The sequence below is a fragment of the Athene noctua genome, chromosome 22 (assembly GCF_965140245.1).
Source record: "Athene noctua chromosome 22, bAthNoc1.hap1.1, whole genome shotgun sequence".
Classification (NCBI taxonomy): Eukaryota; Metazoa; Chordata; class Aves; order Strigiformes; family Strigidae; genus Athene; species Athene noctua.
The window spans coordinates 222,511-240,996 of record NC_134058.1 but is presented as its reverse complement, the minus strand read 5'-3'; the positions used below and the strand labels follow the sequence as shown (position 1 = coordinate 240,996).

Below are 18,486 nucleotides of genomic sequence, written 5' to 3'. Positions count from 1 at the left end.
GTGCGTGGAGGATGTACCGCAGTGGTGGCACCTCGGAAATAAGGACTAAACCGACCAAATTGATACTGCGACGTGGAAGGTGTTCAGGATTTTTACTGTATAAAAGAATTGAGCAAGTGACGGATGATTTGTAAAGTAGGAGCAGAGTGCTGGCACTCCTCTGAGAGATGTGTCCTTAGACGGCTTCCATCCCCCCCGCCAGCTTGCATTGGGTGAGAGAATACGGCGTGTCTGACTTGCTCTGCAAAACAGAAAAATGTCTTTGCACTGCATGTTGTTTTTACAATGCTCAGCTGTCTCACTTGATAAACTCAGTCTCTGTGTGTTCATACAGTGAATGTTGTAACACAAACTGCTGTTAAAGAAACCTCATGTGCTGAGAAGCCAACGCCCTCGGAGTGGCTTCTTACCTCCTGAGTACTGAAGCACAGTCCCTGGGAACACGTGCGGATGCAGATCTCACACAGCACCATTAGTTCAGTGGTTAGAAGTCTGTGAAGAAATAATTATATCCTGGGCAGATACTGCCACAGTGGCACATCCAGGAGGTCGTGCATCCTCATCCTTTAGTCCTTCCAAATGTCATTTAGGTTGTGCAAAAAAACTCCAGACCTCCAGGTGAGGGTGTGAGAAAGAGCAAGCGGTCCAGACACTGCTCACAACTGCTGGTTTATTTTTCATCAGTGCAAAGCAGTGTTTCCTCTGTAATAGTTCTGGATGCACTGCCATGTTGTAAGTGGTAACAGTTTCTTGCTGGTTGAAGCTTGCTTGACAAAAGGATGAAAGGGGAGATGCTTTCGGATCTTTACTTGTCCAGCAAAGCACCGTGCGGAGATTAGAAAAGCAGCTCGCTATGCTTATTTCTTAAACTGGGCTTGTCAAGCAAAGGAGGTCTTGTCGCTGGCTGCTGCACGTTGGTGTCCTCTTGGCTCCGTACCTGGACCGTAGTGGTGATTCAGGTACCACACAGACAGAGTGAAGGATCTGAGGCTCCTGTTTGCTGACATGTGGCTTTGCTACGTTCTGTAATGAAGCGGGAGGCAGGGGTGTGAGCCGGTGCCCACCCATCGGAGCACTGCTTGCATAGCTCAAAGAGAAATAACAGTGTCTTTAGGTTAGAAGATGGGGAGGGCGGTGCAGAGGAGTGGGCTGTCGCAGGGGGGCAGGCAAAGTGTTGCACTTGTAACTAAGCTCTGCGACGCAGGCGTTTGGTCCTTGTTTTTCTGTACCATTTAGGGTGGGGACTCCACCATTACTAAAATCTCAAGTGTCTCCCACTGGCAGGAAGATGCGGCTGGATCAGGGAGTGGCAGAGTGTCCTTTGGTAGTTCTGCAGCAACTGTCCCACTTGGTGTATAATCACAAACGTTTCTGGTAGCAGCCCCATTGCCTTCTTGCATGGAAAAAAACTTGTACAACGTCTGCCAGGTCCTGTGTTTCATCACGTCGGGCACAGGCGGTCAGGAGCTGTCGTGGCTGTTAGCAGGTGTTTCTGTGGTCTCGGATGAAAGCTGGTGTTCTGGGCATCACTGTGCAAGGAGGTGTACGTGCTGCACCTCTGTAAATAACAGTGCGTCCTTAAAATTCTTGTACCAGACTAGTTTTGCATCTCTAGAAATGTTCTGTCCATAACTTGCTGTGGTTACTGTAATCAGTAGCAGGCTCCCTCTGCGTGCAAATTAAAAAGCAGCTTGTTCGGCACTCAAACAACGGTTAACGTCTTAGGGAAATAAGTATGAGATTTAAACCAGTTTCTTCGTATGGGTCAGAATCTGCCCAAGCAGCCGTTTCCAGTCCCTCCCTGCTGGGACGGTCAGGCTCCCCTGGGGACACTGACGTGACACTGGAACAGCTGGTCTCCTCAGGAGGGCCGGACCCTGCGAATAAACACCACCATGAATAGTTCTGCTGCGTTTCCTAAGCTTGGTTTTGAATCCGTGGGGTAGCTTCTCGCTCCCCTCTGAAGGGCTGAGGATGACAGAAGTGAAAACGGCTTCATGTGTGGTGGAGCAGATCCCTGAATTAACCTGGGGCACACCTGGGGCTCGCAGCGTTTGACGGGGGTGCAAGGCAGGAGGGGCGAAGCATGAGCAAGGCAGAGAGTGCAGCTCCATCGGATCCCAGAAGCTTCAGAGCTCGTGTCAGGCGCAGGAGCTGATGGTGGGAAGCTCTGAGACCAGGCTGTCCTGCCGTGCCCGGGCCCCGTCTGCTCGGGCCTAGAGCCACCACCTTTCCCGTTACGCTAAGGAACAATGGGGGGAGTAGTTCTGGTGTTACATTTTTATGGTTAAGTTTTAATAATTTCCAGAAAAGATACAATGCTCAGAATTTTTTCTGTGAATTTATGAGGTGTCTTAGATACAGAAACATGGTCGTTCTCATCACCTTCAGGGGAAGCATGCTTGAAGAACAGCTTCAGAAACCTTCTCTGTGGTTTCTTAAAGAATTTTTGTAATGTTTTTTCAGATTTATATGTAATGGAAAAAACTTGACAATAGAAACATCTGAAAGTCTAATTTTTGGGCTCACAAAAAAATCTGAAATTTGATCATCAGAAGTAGAGTCCTTGGGTAAAAGCTTAAAGGTGTGGATGTGTTTGTATCCACATGCATCTTGGCTGTCTTTGGGAAGAGCTGGAGCACTCCCAGTGCGAAGCAGCTCGTACTGGGCTGGAGCAGTTTAGATTTCCTGTATAATGTAGCGGGAAAAAAAATTATTTTGATAACTTGATTTGTATGCTGCTGAGCTCTTGTCTTCAGTGCACTGCGAGATGGGTACTTGTCATGAGATCCTCTGTTGAATATAAAAACAAGAATGTGGGAACTGTGTTTCTGAAACTTCATTGCTTGCTAAGCAGATGGCTCTACACAGACCCCTGAAGTGAGCAAGACAGAAAAGAGTGTGACTAGCAAAATAAGGATTTATAAGGGATAAAGGGTCTTCAGTTTCTCAGTGATACCTGTAACATTCAGCCCTGTGGCTCTCCTAGGCCTGTCTCTTAATTATTACAAGGTAAATCACGTAACTTCAGACCACTTGGGTTTATTTCGTTTGTCCTGTTAGGGCTTTGCTGACACTGCTCTTTTGGCAAGCAGGATTTTCTCAGGAAAATGCTTTAAAGAGTCAGCAGAACTCAGCCAGGTTTTGTCATGCTCTCTTTACCAGAAGGCATGGTTTTCTTTTGCAATGGAGTGTGGTACTTTGCTTAAAGAACGTGTTGTGGCATTGTCTGATACCTTTGTTGTTGAGCTGGAGGACTCATTTCAGACTTCAGTTATGTTTGGTACATACACACAAAAACAAAGCAACCCTTTGCTTCCCAAAGTGTGAGAGGTTTTCCTTCCAGCTCCTCTAAGTTTCACACAGCTGTAGCAGTCATCCTTCGGTAGAGGCCTAATGTGGACACAGGTACATCAGTTTTACAGATAATCTGGGTGTATCCATGCGACTTACATGGTATGTAAAGCTGACTTTGTTCTTGACCCTGTTGAACCCAGGACTATATAAAGGAAAGAAGATGTTTTCGTGCCATTTTCTGTGGCATAACTTGTGCTTTTTTGTTCCAACACGATGCTGTTGTCCTTAGGGATGAAGCTGGCCAACTCCTGTTACTGAGAATGTTGAAGTCATAATGTTTTGATGCAAACTGGAAAACTTGGGACTTACAGAATATTGGTCCCTAGGAGGTCACTTGAGGACTTACCCTTTGATTAGGCCCCTGCCAAATCTTAAGTTTTCAAGGTAAAAATCACCTTTATTCTTTGTAACTTAATTTTAACAGGGTAGGGCTAGTGCAGCCTGGTAAAACAGTTTGGAAGTTCACCCGCCTGTGGACAGTTGGTTTTGAAATGACCCTGAGAGATGCTGCGAGAGCGCACCAAGAAGAGGGGGTGCAGAAATCCGTATTTGTATGTGGTTTACCTTTGGGAGTGTAATGGAAAACGAGCCGGTTCCATGGCCCTGCTCCAGGCAGGGAAGGAAATGTGCTGCTCAGGGTTGAATGACCCGGGGCTCTTCCACACGGACAGTGACGTGTGCTGTCCTCGCTGCAACCAGGCAAGGCACCTGCTGGTTTATTAGCGGTGTGTGAACTGTGCTGACCATGGTCCACATGCTGTTAATCTGGTGTGTGAAAGAAAAGGAGCTGTTTGTCTCACTGCTGAGTACAGGGGGGACCTCGGGGGAAGGTGTCCTCCCCTCTGGCTGTTCCTCTGTGCTTTGCTGTCCTTGTGTTGAGGATGTACTTAATCTTCCAGCATAGCTAGTTGCTGTCATTCCTTTCCTGTGCTTGCTCACTCATTCTCTCCCCCCCCCCCCCCCCCCCCCCCGCCTTTTATTCAATTTTCTTTTTTATTTTTTTTGTAGACTAACACAGTAGACACAGTGACCAGTTGCTTTTGAAGGGGACATCTCAGTGTACTTGATACTGTGGAATTCATTATGGAAACACTACACATAAATAATTTCGAAATTGCCATCAGTTGTGGCTTTGTTCTAGCTGTTTGGGTAGCAAGTTTAATCGCCTGGAAAATGGGCAGCAAAGAGATACTTGCCACGCTTTACCTCCTGCTTAGCTTATTTTCTGCCTGGAGCTTTCTAACCTGAGGGTGCGCCCTGCTGCTGGGTGAAGCCCAGCACTCTGCTAGGCACGGGCAGGGCTCCCCTGCCTCTGTGCTGGCACCCCAGAATGCTGTCTTCACTTCCCATTTTACTAATAGCAGCATGTTTCTGACCTGCCGGTGGGCTGAGCAGCAATTTACAGCCATCTGTGAAAAACACTGTTGACTTGTAAAATGCTGAAGGTTCAAGACTATAATGAGTTTATAATGTGTGTCCTTCAGACTCCTCTTAAGTCACACAGATGCCCTCTGCTGCCTCACATCGGGTGGTCCTGCCCTGTTTCCAGCATCACTGTCCAGGTGTCTGAATAGGAATACATGGGAGCGTGAGATGCTGTTTCAAATTCGGTTTCCTAAGAAAAGTGCTTTAGTTTTCTTTCTTTGTTTTAGTGTTCCCTTCTGGGGACGGTGGGGGTCCCTTTAGTAATTCAGTCCTCCAAAGAAAAGTGCCAGGAAGTTCTTGGTGTCATTAGCTCAGTGTCAGGAAAGGTGGAGCCTTCACTTGTTGGACATCACAGAGTCTAGAGAAAAGAGCCTGGAAAATGGACAGAAACAGGGGCCCCTCCATTTCTGTTCCACAGTGGATTCAGCTTGGAAAAAAAAAGGGGGGGAGGAAGAAGTAATCTGCAGTGTACTTCTACATCTCACTGGAATTATTTTCTCCTGCTGTTTCTGGCTGTACAGGATAATTATTCCCTTTTGACAGTGAAATAGGTAGGAGCAAACCCCCAGTATCTTGCAGCCCTGGGCTTGTTCTGTAACACCAGTTCAAGCCAAATTTCTTCTATTAAAAAGATGCTGCTTTTGCCTGTACGAGGTTGAAGGCTCAGATACGATCACCTGGAGTGTGTTGCTGCTCTTAGCTCTGATCAGATACAGGTGCTGGCCACGCAGCTGGAGAGAGCAGCATTAGACGTGCAGGACGGAGCTGCTGAGGTGCGTGTGGCCGCGTCTCCTGGTGCCGGAGCTGCGGCAGCCCCTGCGCGGAGAGGGGATGGCTCGGCGGCGCTGGGTCTCTGGGTCTCTGCAGCCTACGTGCTCCGCCTGGCAATGGGGAAGGAGGAGACAGCGCGTGGACTGCACTGCAGCACACTGCAGCACTCCGAACAAAGCCTCGCGTGTGGCTGCCCTGCGCTGAGTGCGGTGGGAGAAGGGCCCTGAGGCTGTGGCTCTTGGGAGCGGTTCCTCACCTCACACTCCCTTACTTTCCCAGGGCTTTGCTTTAGCTGAGTTATTAATAAGGCAGTAATTACAAGTAATAGACCAGGTGAGAAAAGGCTGAAGTGAGGGTAGAGGGAGTGCTGCTCCACTGCCCGCTGGAGCTGGGCAGGAGGCAGCAGAGCCCTTGTCTGCGGTCGGAGCCCGGCAGCCCCTCGGGGGGAAGGGGGTGTCTGCAGCCAGCACTCCTGAATACGCTCCTGCCAGTGCTCTGCACTGCGGTCAGGGCAGCACAGCAGAGGGGCCCGTTCCTCTCATGCCCTCTGGGAGAGTTGTGCCTTGCACGGCGCAGTATACGAGCGCTGCTGCAGCCTTCCAGGGAGGACTCTGCCGGTAACCAGGTCACTCAGAGAAGGCTTCCTCCTCCAGCACTCGATCTGAGCTTGTTCGTTCTGACGCACAGATTCCTGTCACCGTCCGTGGGCTTTGTTCTCGGGCTCTGCACCACCACATCCTCTCCAGGGATGCATGAAACCAAGCAGGATGAGGGTTGTCTTTTCCCCACAGTTTATTATATGCGCTGTTAGTGTGATAACAAGATTCATTAAATGTTCCCTATCCACAAAATTATCCTGCCCAGCTTCACATGAGCTGCCTGTCCCTATGGTCGCAAGACAGAAGGAGACCTCTGTGTCAAGCTGCACTGACTGGCCCTGAACACAGAAAGGTCCCTTGAGTTGATCTCTACAGCATCAGGTGTAGCAGTGTCCTATTAACCCGTCTATATCTCCCTGCCCCGCTATCAGGTGTTAGCAGCTGTATCACAGTGCTCGCTTACGATGCAAGGAGGAGAAAATAACTAATAGAACCTTTAGACTCCTGCAGAGACCAGAGGGCTCAGGAGTTGCACTGTTCCTTGGAATGTTACTGGATTATCAGAGCCCATACTCTGAGATTTCTGGTGGTTCTCTTTCTGGCACTTGGCTGAAGTTTTCCAGGAAAGGGAGCCCATTGGGGAAGGAGCAAGTGCCTTTTTACAAGGCTTCTTTTTGTAAGCACAGAAGGAAGCAGAGGAGTCCTTTTCCTCCAGGTACCAGTATTGCATGGTTTCAGGAGGCAAGCCAAGCTCAATTTAGGACTCTTGTAGGGGAATTGGCTAAAATGGAGAGTATTTTGACAGATACGATCCTACTGAAATGCTGTCTGAATGCTTATATTTGCTTAGGGTTTACTTGCATTTTCAGAGGAGTTGCATTACCCCAGTCCTTCATCGTGTGGATACAGCTAGAATCACAAGGGAAGGGATCCATCTTCTGCCTACATTCTTCATTTTTCTGTCTGTTTTCTTTAAGGAAGTTCTCTGGAGTTGCAGTCAAAGGGCTGCTGCAGGAACCTGAAGAGCTGGGATGCTGCAGGGCGCGTGTCCCTGTGCATTGCCAAGCAGAGCTTATCTCCTGTGTGACTTCCAGGGGGGCTGTTGGTGGCTTCCTGCATTAGGCTGCCAAAACCTGAGCTTGCTTGCCGTGGAAATATCCTTATTCTGGCTTTCTCCAACCTAGATAACCAGTTCAGGATGTCAATATTGGAGCGACTTGAGCAGATGGAGAGGAGAATGGCTGAAATGACAGGCTCCCAGCAGCACAAGCAAGGAGTAGGAGGCGGGAGCAACGGGAGCGGGAATGGAGGAACGCAGGTACAGGTAGGAGCCCGCTGTGTCCAGTCACGGCAGCTTTGTGCTTCCTTACCAGAGCTTGCTTTTGGGGAGGTTGGAAAGGATTATAGTTTCTCCTAAACAAGTCTGCTTTGTGGGTGTCTCTAACAGCAGTCGGCCTTCACTGGCATTTGCCACTGTCTGTAGAAGCGAAGGCGCCTGCTCAGGGCAGGTTGCAGCTCCCCTCAGTGGTTAAACTGGGATGTGTGTGGTGTTTCAGTGCGTTTCTGGGACTGGGACACTGGGCAGCTGCTTTGAGAGCCGCGTGGTGGTGGTGTGCGAGAAGATGATGAGTCGTGCTTGCTGGGCAAAGTCCAAACACTTGATCCACTCAAAGACTTTCCGAGGAATGACACTGCTCCACCTAGCCGCTGCCCAGGGCTATGCTACACTGATCCAGACCCTCATCAAATGGCGGTAAGACCCAGCCCGTTGGACTCTTGGGTACAGGCATGGCAGAAGCATGCGTAGGCTCTGCTCAGTCCACGTTTCTGGCTGTTCCTTACAAACAGCCAAGTCCCTGAACTTACTCCTGCCCCCTGATCTGACAGGACCTGTCTCTTGAGAGAGCGAGTCCAACCACTGGATGTATCGTGCTCTTAAAGGCTCTGGTGGGGGCACTGTCTATAGTAAATACACGCGTCACGGGCACAGGCACGGACACTTCTTTGTGGTGCGGTGCTCTGGGGAAAGCCGTGCGTTTACACGATGGTCCTGACGTGGCTACAAGAGCATCATTTGTTCTGCTGTTTCCTCTGCAGCACCAAACATGCAGACAGCATCGATCTGGAGCTGGAAGTTGACCCTTTGAATGTGGATCATTTCTCCTGCACTCCGCTGGTAAGAGCAGAGACTGAAACCTCTGAGATAGTCAGAGGACCCTCTGGAGTTCTCCCTGATGTATTATTTTCCTGATGTGTTTCACACTGAAGAGTAGATATTTCTCACATGTCCTTGCTGTGTAAATAGTAAGACATGGCACTACCAGCTTCCTGGCATTCTGTTGAGAGAGACCACACAGCAAAACCTTGTCATAGAGTAACATGAGGAAAGGGGACAGATGGATGGTTCTGGTTTGTATTTTACCCAAAATCTAGTCTCCACTATTGTGCTGGGAAAAGGACTTTACACGCCTTTTTTCAAGTTGCTCTCTTTGACTGATTGACTGTAGAAGTTGTAAAGTGGTTGCAACGTCTTGTTCATTGGAATCATGAAATCATGACTGAGAACTTAGACAAGCAAAAAGCCAAAGCAGGTGGAACCAGAAGTGCCAGTTTACAACAGCAGTGTGTTGATTTTTATTGTTCCCAACCTTTAGTCATGTCTGTGTGTTTCTGATCTCAGAGACTCCTTTGCATATGAGGCTGTTCTGTCTCTGCAGTGATGCCAGTGTCAAAAAAAAAAAAAAAGGCAAACCCTAGAAACATTTATTACTAAATAAGAAACTGTCAAACTGTCAGCTTCGTTTTGGCAGATGGAGGCTCCTCTGTCATAGGAGAGAATAGCATGCATCTCATCCTCTGGAATGGCCTTTTGTTGGCATAGGACATTTATAAAAGCCAGTTGCTGGGTTTGAAGCATGTTATGGTTTTGCTTGTCAGAGTCATTTTTCCATGAGCTGGCAACCAGACTCCACTGCGTCAGCAAGAAAAGAAGGAGAAGGCCAGTCCCCAACGGGTCAGTTGTCTGCTCTTTTTCAGATGTGGGCGTGTGCCCTGGGCCACATGGACGCAGCCGTCGTGCTGTACAAGTGGGACCGCCGAGCCATCTCCATCCCTGACTCCCTCGGGAGGCTGCCGCTGGCCATCGCACGGTCTCGGGGCCACGTGAAGCTGGCGGAGTGCTTGGAGCAGCTGCAGCGAGATGAGCAAACTCAGCTCGGGCAAAACCCCAGGATTCAGTGCCCCTCGAGCACAGACTCCAGTGCAGAGAACTGGGTGTCCCAGTGGCACAGCGAGCTGATTGCCTCTCAGGAGCCGCAGAAGGGAGTCACTGTGATTTCCAGTACAAACACAGGTAAACCAGCCCTGAGGGCAAGCACTGCTTCACTGAGGTTTGGCAGGTGAAAACCTGGGGGCAAGGAGCTCACCTGGGCGGCAGATGCCGCCTGTAGCCCTGCTGTCTGCTCAGGGCTTCTCATGGGGACTCTGTCAGGTGCTTCGTGCACTTGCATAAGTATCGGGGAGAGGAACGAATCCTGCTTTGGAAAGACATGTGTATCTTAAGAGTGGTTGAGGCAGCATCCTCCCTGGGGAGTTGTTACTCCCTTTACACGTACTGCCGGGAGTCCTAGAGCACGGCACAACCTCCCGCCTGGGCTCTGAGACAGAAGCTGTTGTAGTTCTTAGAGCAGTCATGGGTTGTGTATTTCATTTTGACCATCGATCTGTTTTTTTCCAGAGCTGAGACGACCAAGATCAGAACCTTCCAGTTACTACAGTAGTGAAACTCAGAAAGATTACCCTGCACCCAAAAAACATAAGCTGAGCCCTGAATATTTTCAAGCCCGGCAAGAGAAGCTGCTTTCCACTGCGCTGAGCCTGGAACAGCCAAGCGTCAGGAAGCAGAACTCCAGCTCCAAGCAATCCGCCACTGAGACAATCAGCCCCAGTGAAGGGATAAGGGACTATGGCCGGGAGCTCCCCCAGCACATCCCAGAGGTTACTGGGTACCGGGGCTCTAGCAGCCAAGCAGGCGTCAAATGGAACCCAAAAGACATTTACATTGGTGTGTCTGCAGTGCAGGTGGCAGGGAGCCAGAAGGGAGCTGCGCTGGGGAAGGACGCGGTAGCCCATCGGCTACGCCAGCGGGAGCAGATGAACGTGCTGATGATGGCTGACAGGGAGATGGTGGACGCGGAGCTCTTGTCCTACAGGGACAGCGCAGGGGATGAGGACTGCTTACACCACATGGATGACTTGCAGGTAAACACACCCCTGGCTCCGGGATCAGCGCTCTCAGAGAGTGGTGGCTGCACAGAGGAGCCTAGCTGTGAGAAACTTCTGTGGAAGCCTTTAGAGACTGGACTGTGCTTTGTGAAGGGAGGCAGTCACACGGTCAGCGTGGGCTTCCCTCCAGTTCAGAGGGTATCCCGTCAGCCTGGACTCTGCCTGATGGCTGGTGTTTAGGGTCATGCACTGGCATAAGCTTCAGCAGCATGCAGAATGCACACAACTGCAATTTTGCAAGGAAAAAGGAAGAGGCAGAGCCTCCTGGTCACACCCGTAAATGAGTCTAAGGTGGCCCCATAGTCCTTCGGGAGCGGGGAAGCAGTCCCTATGAAGACAGGGTAACCCGAGAGGCGAGGCTGTGGTTGCAGGCCAAGCCGCTGCGCTCGGGGGCAAGGAGATAAAAGTGGAGAAGGGGATAGATGGTGGGCTTGGGGGCAGGGAAAATCCCACCAGGTATGGAGTAGAGGAAATAAAAACACACCAGAAGCAGGACAGACGGATGAGTAGTGCCTGGGGAAAGGTACTGGGTTTGGTGTTCTGAGTGAAAAGAGTAATGGGGAGCTCAGCCCACGTGCGCTGCCTTGGCAGCTCTGAGTGTTCTCACCTTGCTGGCATAGCACGGAGGAAGCAGATCTTTCAAAACAAGAACTGTTCTCTGTGTTAAAAATTCCCATGAACCTTGGCAGGTGGCAGGGTACATTTCAGGATTCCTGACAAAGCTGTGGTCCAAGGGTTTTGCCTCTTCTGGGTGTTTCTTTATTGTCCCGTCACGCTCTGCTGCACATCTTGGCAAAAGGGTGGCAAGATCCTCTGGCAGCGGGACAGTGACAGCAGCACACAGCAAAGGTCCAGGGCATCGACCTTGCACCTCATCTCTTCGGCTCTCAATGAAAAGAGGTCTGGGGAATATGAAACCCTGCACTGCTTTGGCAGAAGAGGCAGAAAAGCAAATGAGCTTTGGTTAATGAATTTTTTCCCAGTGCTGAGACAAAGAGTAGACTCCAGCTCCCACAAGTTTGGGGAGAATGGGGCAGTCTGTCTAAAGCTGGGCTGTGACATGCAAACACAAGGCTCCTGCCACCAGGCAGCAAAAGTTTGCTCTCCTCTCCCCCTCTCCAGGTGAACATGATGACACTTGCAGAGCACATTATTGAAGCTACGCCTGACCGGATCAAGCGGGAAAATTTTGTGCCAATGGAGTCACCACTGGTGGAGAGAACAGAGAGTGCTACCATGAGCACCACAATGAGCTGGCTGGCCAGTTACCTTGCTGATGTCGATCATCTGCCCAGTGCTGCACAGATCAGGTCAGTGAGAGCTGTGGGGCCGCTCGGGGTTCGGCGCGGTCTGGATGTGGGCAGCACGCGCTGGGTCTCCAGCCTGCAGGTGCCACTTCGCAGCGGGACTCAGTGCTGGTGTTCCCAGCCCAGCCACGCTCCCGTGGTCAGACGTATCATGGCTGGCACAGCCGCAGATCCCTGACAGAAGGGGAGTGTGTGTGGCAGGAGGGCAAGGGGCCACGGGGTCTGAGTTGCGGCTCCTCTCCCTGCGCCAAGGCTGCGCGGAGCCCCACGGGCAGGCGCAGGAGCGTGGGGCGTCGCTTGGAGAGCAGGAGGGGAGCGGGAGCTTCTGCCTTGAACTCAGGAGTTGTTGTAGTCCTTATCTGTGATGCCAGCCCGGGTGCTTCGTGAACCAATAATTCCTACTGTGATTGGTATTTCAGAAGTCTGTATAGTGAACCCTTGACCCCTTCTTCGAACACCAGCTTGAGCCCCGCTGGCTCACCAATCAGTGAAATAGCTTTTGAGAAACCCAGCCTTCCCTCGGCAGCAGATTGGTCTGAATTTCTGAGTGCATCCACCAGCGAGAAGGTAGAAAATGAGTTTGCACAGTTAACTCTGTCTGATCATGAGCAGAGAGAACTCTATGAAGCTGCCAAACTCGTCCAGACAGTGTTCAGGAAATACAAGGTACGTGACCCAGACGTCCAGCATCTCCCTTGTTAGGTGTGAGAGAGTGTAATTTGTTACAAAGCAAAATGTGGATAATGCTCACTCCTGGGACAAAAACAGTTTCTCTCATAACCTTTTCAGAGCTTCTAGCATCTGCTTGTTGATGTTTACTCAGCAACTACCATGCTTGCCATGCCGTAGCGTCCTTCTGTGCTAGAAGGATGGTACGGAACAGCACTCACAAAGCATATCCTCAAAACACACCCCAGAGGTTCTGGTTAGTTGCCTGCTTGGTGTAAAGATCAATTTCGAGGGTTTGTCCCTCACGGGTAGAGACATCTCCAGGAAGTGCCTTGGCCTGAATTGAACCAGGTAGCACTGGTAGAAGAGATTCAGAAGCAGGTGCTCTACAAGCTGCTGTGAGCCTTTTAACATCGCCTGTCCTGTTTTTTGGTGAACTCTGACTACTTTCTGCTTCTTTCCTTCTCAACACAGGGTCGTCCTCTCCGGGAACAGCAGGAGGTGGCTGCCGCTGTTATTCAGCGTTGCTACCGAAAATACAAACAGGTAATCAAGGAAGTGAGATTTTATGACACACATGTACGTGCCGTGAACACAGCCCTTTAGAATGGGAATTATCCCATCTTGTATGCTTTTCAGCAGGCAGTAATGAAATACCCTGCTCGGGCAAAATCAAAAAGGGGAGAAAATCCATGTCCTGAATCTTATTTTTTGAGGGAATCCTTGAAAGGATTTTGTTTGTGATGGCACCTGCATTTTTGCTATGAGATAGAGGGCAATGATGTATTCCACATTGGCCTTTATGCATGCTATAGCCTGGTGAGACTATCCTCTGACTAGTTGCTTGCCAAATTTCATTGTGAAATTGAAGTTGGTTTCGCCTTTGATAAAGGCAAAGATGAAAAACAGGTTGTTTTATTTTGCACACACTAAACTTTTAAACTATGGGAAGTCACGTGTTTTAGCTTGATGTGAGTTGTTCCAGGACTGAGACTGTTCTCCAGACTCTAGTTGGAGACATGCTTTTAGGCTGAGTTCTCAACCCCAGAAGAAGAAGATACTTTTTCCTTCTTGGCTTTTGGTTGGTTTTGGTTTGGTTTTGGTTTTTTGAGGGGGTGGGGGGTGGCCAGAGCCCACGTCCCTCTTTTCCACGGTACCCTGCTAGATTCAAGCTGCCTGGTGGCCTGTTACGTAAAGTGAAAGGCAAGGTGCCTGTGCTCTTTTACAGCCTTCAGAAAGGTTTTCTGGGCAGCCTGGCTAGAGTTAGGTGATGGCATCATGATTCACATGCAGCCTGTCACATGGCTGTCATTCTGCACTGATGCTTCCTGTAATAGGGAAGCGTAATTCCTTTCAAAAACTGCTTGACAAACTGCTTTGTCTTGGATCCTGGAATTGCTTCTTTTCGAAAGAAGATGGTTTGGTTTTTTTTTATTTTTTCATTCTTTATTTGCAGAACTAACATTAACTGTGTATTTTTCTGTTTCTCCCTAAGCTTACTTGGATAGCCTTGAAGGTAATACAAATACAAACATTTTGGAAACAATTCCCTATGGGTCACTAACTTTCATGTTCAATATGAACCAGGAGAACCTGGCATTTAGAGAAATGTTTTAATAATAGCCACTAATAAATACCTGTGGTTAAGAAAACACTGACAAACCAAACCTAATGGGAGATACATAGGGGCTGCCATGCCACAGCATATCAACATGGTAGTACAGCTGAAAACGACAGAAAATGTCTCCTGGTCGTACAGGTACTTACCTAAGCAGTGGTGGGCTGAGGTGCGGGGAAGGTTTTTGAAGGCAGTTTCTGGAGGACAAGCTTTTCCTTGGTTGCTGCTGCCGAGCTGTTGCTCGGTGATCTTTGCCTTGGCATTCGGGGAGCGCAGGAGAACGTTTGTCCCACCCACACAGCTGGTGTCCCCTGTGTTCTGCTGCCTGCCAAAGTATTTTGAACATTCATCTCTGAAATACCTGTGCCCTGAATTCCTACGGCCACTGTCTCGTGTATGCTGCTGCTCACTGGAGGCACAGCTGTCCGTGCCAGTCCGAAACTGTCCATGGCCAGTAATCCTCTCCTGTAAAAGTGGATTTCCCGGCTGCGCGTGTCCTGCCCTCATCAGATACTAGAATCAGCCGAGCTTTTCTCAGAGCTGCCCGGGGGACGAGGCTGCTCTTCCCAGACAGGGGGTGTCTCAGGGTAATTTCCATCCACAGTTTCCTCCTGCACCGTGGTTCATATCAGTCCCAAGTGCTGTTCTGTCAGCAGGGCGCTGTACTCGCTGGGGGTTACCACAGGGCTCAGGGCACTTCTCTGCTTATCCTTTGCCTGGCTGGAGGCAAAAAGGAGGAGAGGGAGCGGCTCATCAGTTAAGTGGGTCTTAAGAGTTGGACGCAAACATTGGGGTCAAGTCTATCCAGTGACTGCTGTTTTCCCTTTCACATGCCTCACTCCTCTGTTCTGTTACTGTTCTGCTGAGCTCAGCACAGGCTCATGACTAGATTTGAACAGTCATAGCTCATGTCACCGTTTGTATTTGGACCCTTCTATTCAGGGGTTTGTAACTCAGCCGCAGAAGTCCCATCTGGGCTAAGAACTTGAAGGAAAACCATGACCAGCCCACAAGTGGACTTATTTAAAATAGCTAATTTAAAACCACAATCTGATCCATTTAATTTAAAATGTTGAAAAAAACCCAAGAAAACAACAACAAAAAAACCAGTGGAAATTAATAATGGCAAAATATAACTGCACCTAATGACTGCTTCAATTCCAGAAAGTGAAATTTGGTAAATAGTGGTCTGTGATGATATTGAAGGGGTTTTTGCTTTGGGGTAATGTTGGGGGGGGTTATGTGTTTTTGTCTGCTTTTTGGGGTTTTTTCCCAATAGACAGGAAAACTCCACTGAGATACATTAGGACATCACCCTGTACAGGGCAGTGACTGCTATTTCTGTGTCTCATCTGTCTGATAAAGTGAGCAGAAGTGACAGCTGATAAAATATCCAGGAACAACAGACACATAAGTTTTGAAAGTGCTAAAACTTTCAAGATAAGATCAGTAAACACTGCAAACCACTGTCATAGTGTTAGCTTAGAGGTGTAAGTGCAACTTCTGTACATTATTCTACATCTCTATCTTAAAAAGGACTTTTAAAAATATGCATGAGTGTATATGGCTTCTATTAAGTGGCCCTCTACTTGTGTGCTTTTTAAAGGAAGAGGCTGTAGAATAAAGATACTAAGAGTTTGTGCCTGCTTTATTTAGAATCATGGGGCTAGAAATAATACAGTGCTAGAGGGAATTTTGGATGTGTGTGACTGCTCATGCAATCTGCAAGTTCAGTGGGTGCTTGTTACAGACATAATGAGATGTGGTTTTGCCTGTGACTTAGGCTCAGTGTTAGACTTGGTGGGTTTGGGGTTTTGTTTGTTTGTTTTAAGTTAGATTCGTATGTTATTCCATTTGAAATGCTTGGATTTAAATGGATATATGAGCAATCAAAACTTTTGCAGTGTTGTGTTATGGCATAGAAACAAGAAATGAGCTGTTTAAAAGTTAATTGTCCTAAGAAAGCAGAATACACATGTGAACAGCAAATGGGTATTTTTTAAATGGAGACACGAAAAGGTGTGTTTGGATTAATTTGTTGGCATTTTGGAATGGTCATTCACACTGCTTTCTGCTTATAATCACTGAGCTGGGCGTATTTTGCTGCTGCTGTTACGAGTCTTTGCAAACAATGGCTGCACAGAAATGAGCATCCAGTGCTCTGTCACGAGGTTCCCGTAGGCCGGGAAGGGAACAGGTCCTCTAGGTGCAGTCAGTCGTTTCTCTAACACAGACCTGCTGCGGTACAGACACGAAGCAGTGTAAACACGACTCGGGATCAGCTCCAGCTGTTCCCAAGTTGCTCCCAAGCGTAGCACAGCTGGATCTGGTCATTCACATGTACATGCAGAGCCTCTGCTAGCTAGGTGTTAAATAAAACCTCGGGGGGCTGGAGCCCCCCCTGTGAGGACAGGCTGGGGGAGGTGGGGGGTTCAGCTGGAGGAGAGAAGGCTCCGGGGAGACCTTAGAGCGGCCTCCAGGGCTGAAAGGGGCTGCAGGAAAGGGGGGGACAAAGATTTTACCAGGGCCTGTAGCAATAGGACAAGGGGTGATGGTTTTAAAGATTTAAATGTTTTTTCAGGTTTAGACTAGATATAGGAAGAAATTTTTTACAACGAGGGTGGTGAGGCACTGGAACAAGTTGCCCAGAGAAGGTGGTAGATGGCCCCTCCCTGGAAGGGTTCAAGGCCAGGTTGGACGGGCCCTTTCCTTGCACAGTTCCCAAACAGCGAGCAAATTCTCATTTGCTTCTCGTCATATCTTAGTGGCACAAAGAGTCTTTCACCATAGGAATCTGCTTCTTGCTGGCTTTCTTGGAATGCTTCAGCTTCTCTTTGTTTCTCTTGTAGTATGCACTTTATAAAAAGATGACACAAGCTGCCATTCTTATCCAGAGTAAATTCCGAAGTTATTATGAGCAGAAAAAATTTCAGCAGAGCCGACGAGCCGCGATGCTGATCCAGCAGTACTATCGCAGCTACAAAGAATGTGGGAAGAGGAGGCAAAACCGTCGGGCAGCCACCATTGTACAACAGAAACTCAGGTGAGCTGTTGATGCTGGGTGCCACTGGGATATTTATGTATTGTTTTCACGCTCGTCAGGGCGGTGCTGTAATTTACAGACAAAGGCACCGGGAAAAGATCAGCGGTTCATAGGATAATGATTCTTGTATTTAGCATTATTTTCACCTGTTTCGCCTACACTTCAGTGTTGGGGTTTTTTTTGTGTTTAGAAGCAGTCTGCTTACGAAGAAGCAGGATCAAGCTGCTCGCAAGATTATGCGGTTTTTACGACGCTGCCGCCACAGGTATGACACTATCTTATGTTACCTGCCCTTTGCTAGAGCAGCACAACAATTCTCAAGTGTGTCAGCAATGTCAAGTATGATAGAATCAGCTCACCTCAGGTCTTCTAATCAAATAGTGAAGCCTAACTGCTTCCAAGAAATGCTGACAAAAATTAAATCTCTAACTTAGGGCTGTTCAGCTCCCAGCTGATATGGTAAAGCAGCCCAGGCTGGGTTGGGCAGACTCATAGTAAGGAAGCTTTGAGCAAAGGCACATGACTTTAAAAGCTGGACTTCAGGAAGTCTGAAAAAAAGCTTGCTGAATCACAGGTACAGCTTGTAAGTGGTGCACGAAGCATTCATGGTATGTGAGAGTGCAAAATCTGAGACATCTGGTGTACAGTGGAAATGCCTTCAGTTTGGTCACGGGGTCATTTGGTAAAGTCTCATCAAACAGAGATTCTTAATGCGGATAGGTGGAATGTGCCAACGAGCAGCAGCCAGGTTAGCTCCCGCCAGCCACTCCACACCCACCTCCGTGAGCTGGGAGTGCAGACAGAGACACGGGGAATCGTCCTCTGCCGGCTCCCAGGGCGCTCGCGTGTGGCAGCTGGCGCTGCTGTACCGGTGCTCTGCTCCACGCAGGGCTTGGTTTGATTTTTCAGTGAAAGGATCCCATATATGATCAGGTTGCAAAGTGGAACTTTGCCTAGACAAAAGTGATTTCAGATGTTTCTGACTCTGCTCCCTCCATTCTCGCCACACATGCATTTCATCCACCAGAAGCTGGTTAGACCTGATGCATTGTGTAGCTTGTCTAGTTCAGCCCAGGGATGTTTGAACAAGGAGAGGCATGTAATAAACTTGATTTTAGAGACAGACTTGGTTCTTTTTGTAGGATTTCAGAGCTGCAGTTTGCAGGAGGTCAGTGTGGCTCATGTTGTGGAAGGACATCTTAACCTGCAGGTTCAGGTCAAGTAACGTGTGGACAAGAAGGAGGGCTGTATAGTTTACAGGCCAATTCCAAATGCACTTGAAACGGCCACAGTTGTTGATGAAGCAGCGCAGTCAGCTTCTTGCTCTCAGCAGGGCATGTGGAAGAGACCAAAAGGTGTGTTTTATTGGGCAGCATGTCCTGCTGGAGCAGGTGGAGGTTTGGAACTTCTGTA

The 18,486-nt window shown here is 48.9% G+C and overlaps 1 protein-coding gene across 7 annotated transcripts in view; it reads left to right on the top strand.

The window, feature by feature from the left end:
* The window catches only part of CAMTA1 (calmodulin binding transcription activator 1), a 293,026-nt gene that overhangs the window by 260,344 nt on the left and 14,196 nt on the right, over positions 1-18,486 (top strand). For 5 of the 7 annotated variants that reach the window (XM_074924715.1, XM_074924716.1, XM_074924714.1 and 2 more), the window contains 11 exons: positions 7,337-7,476; positions 7,709-7,905; positions 8,250-8,328; positions 9,189-9,504; positions 9,889-10,412; positions 11,559-11,746; positions 12,163-12,409; positions 12,887-12,958; positions 13,908-13,928; positions 16,880-17,073; positions 17,264-17,338. In XM_074924715.1, coding sequence (XP_074780816.1) covers positions 7,337-7,476; positions 7,709-7,905; positions 8,250-8,328; positions 9,189-9,504; positions 9,889-10,412; positions 11,559-11,746; positions 12,163-12,409; positions 12,887-12,958; positions 13,908-13,928; positions 16,880-17,073; positions 17,264-17,338 — 2,053 coding nt within the window. The remainder of the gene's footprint in view (positions 1-7,336; positions 7,477-7,708; positions 7,906-8,249; positions 8,329-9,188; positions 9,505-9,888; positions 10,413-11,558; positions 11,747-12,162; positions 12,410-12,886; positions 12,959-13,907; positions 13,929-16,879; positions 17,074-17,263; positions 17,339-18,486) is intronic. The other 2 variants (XM_074924718.1, XM_074924719.1) reach the window with 1 other exon arrangement.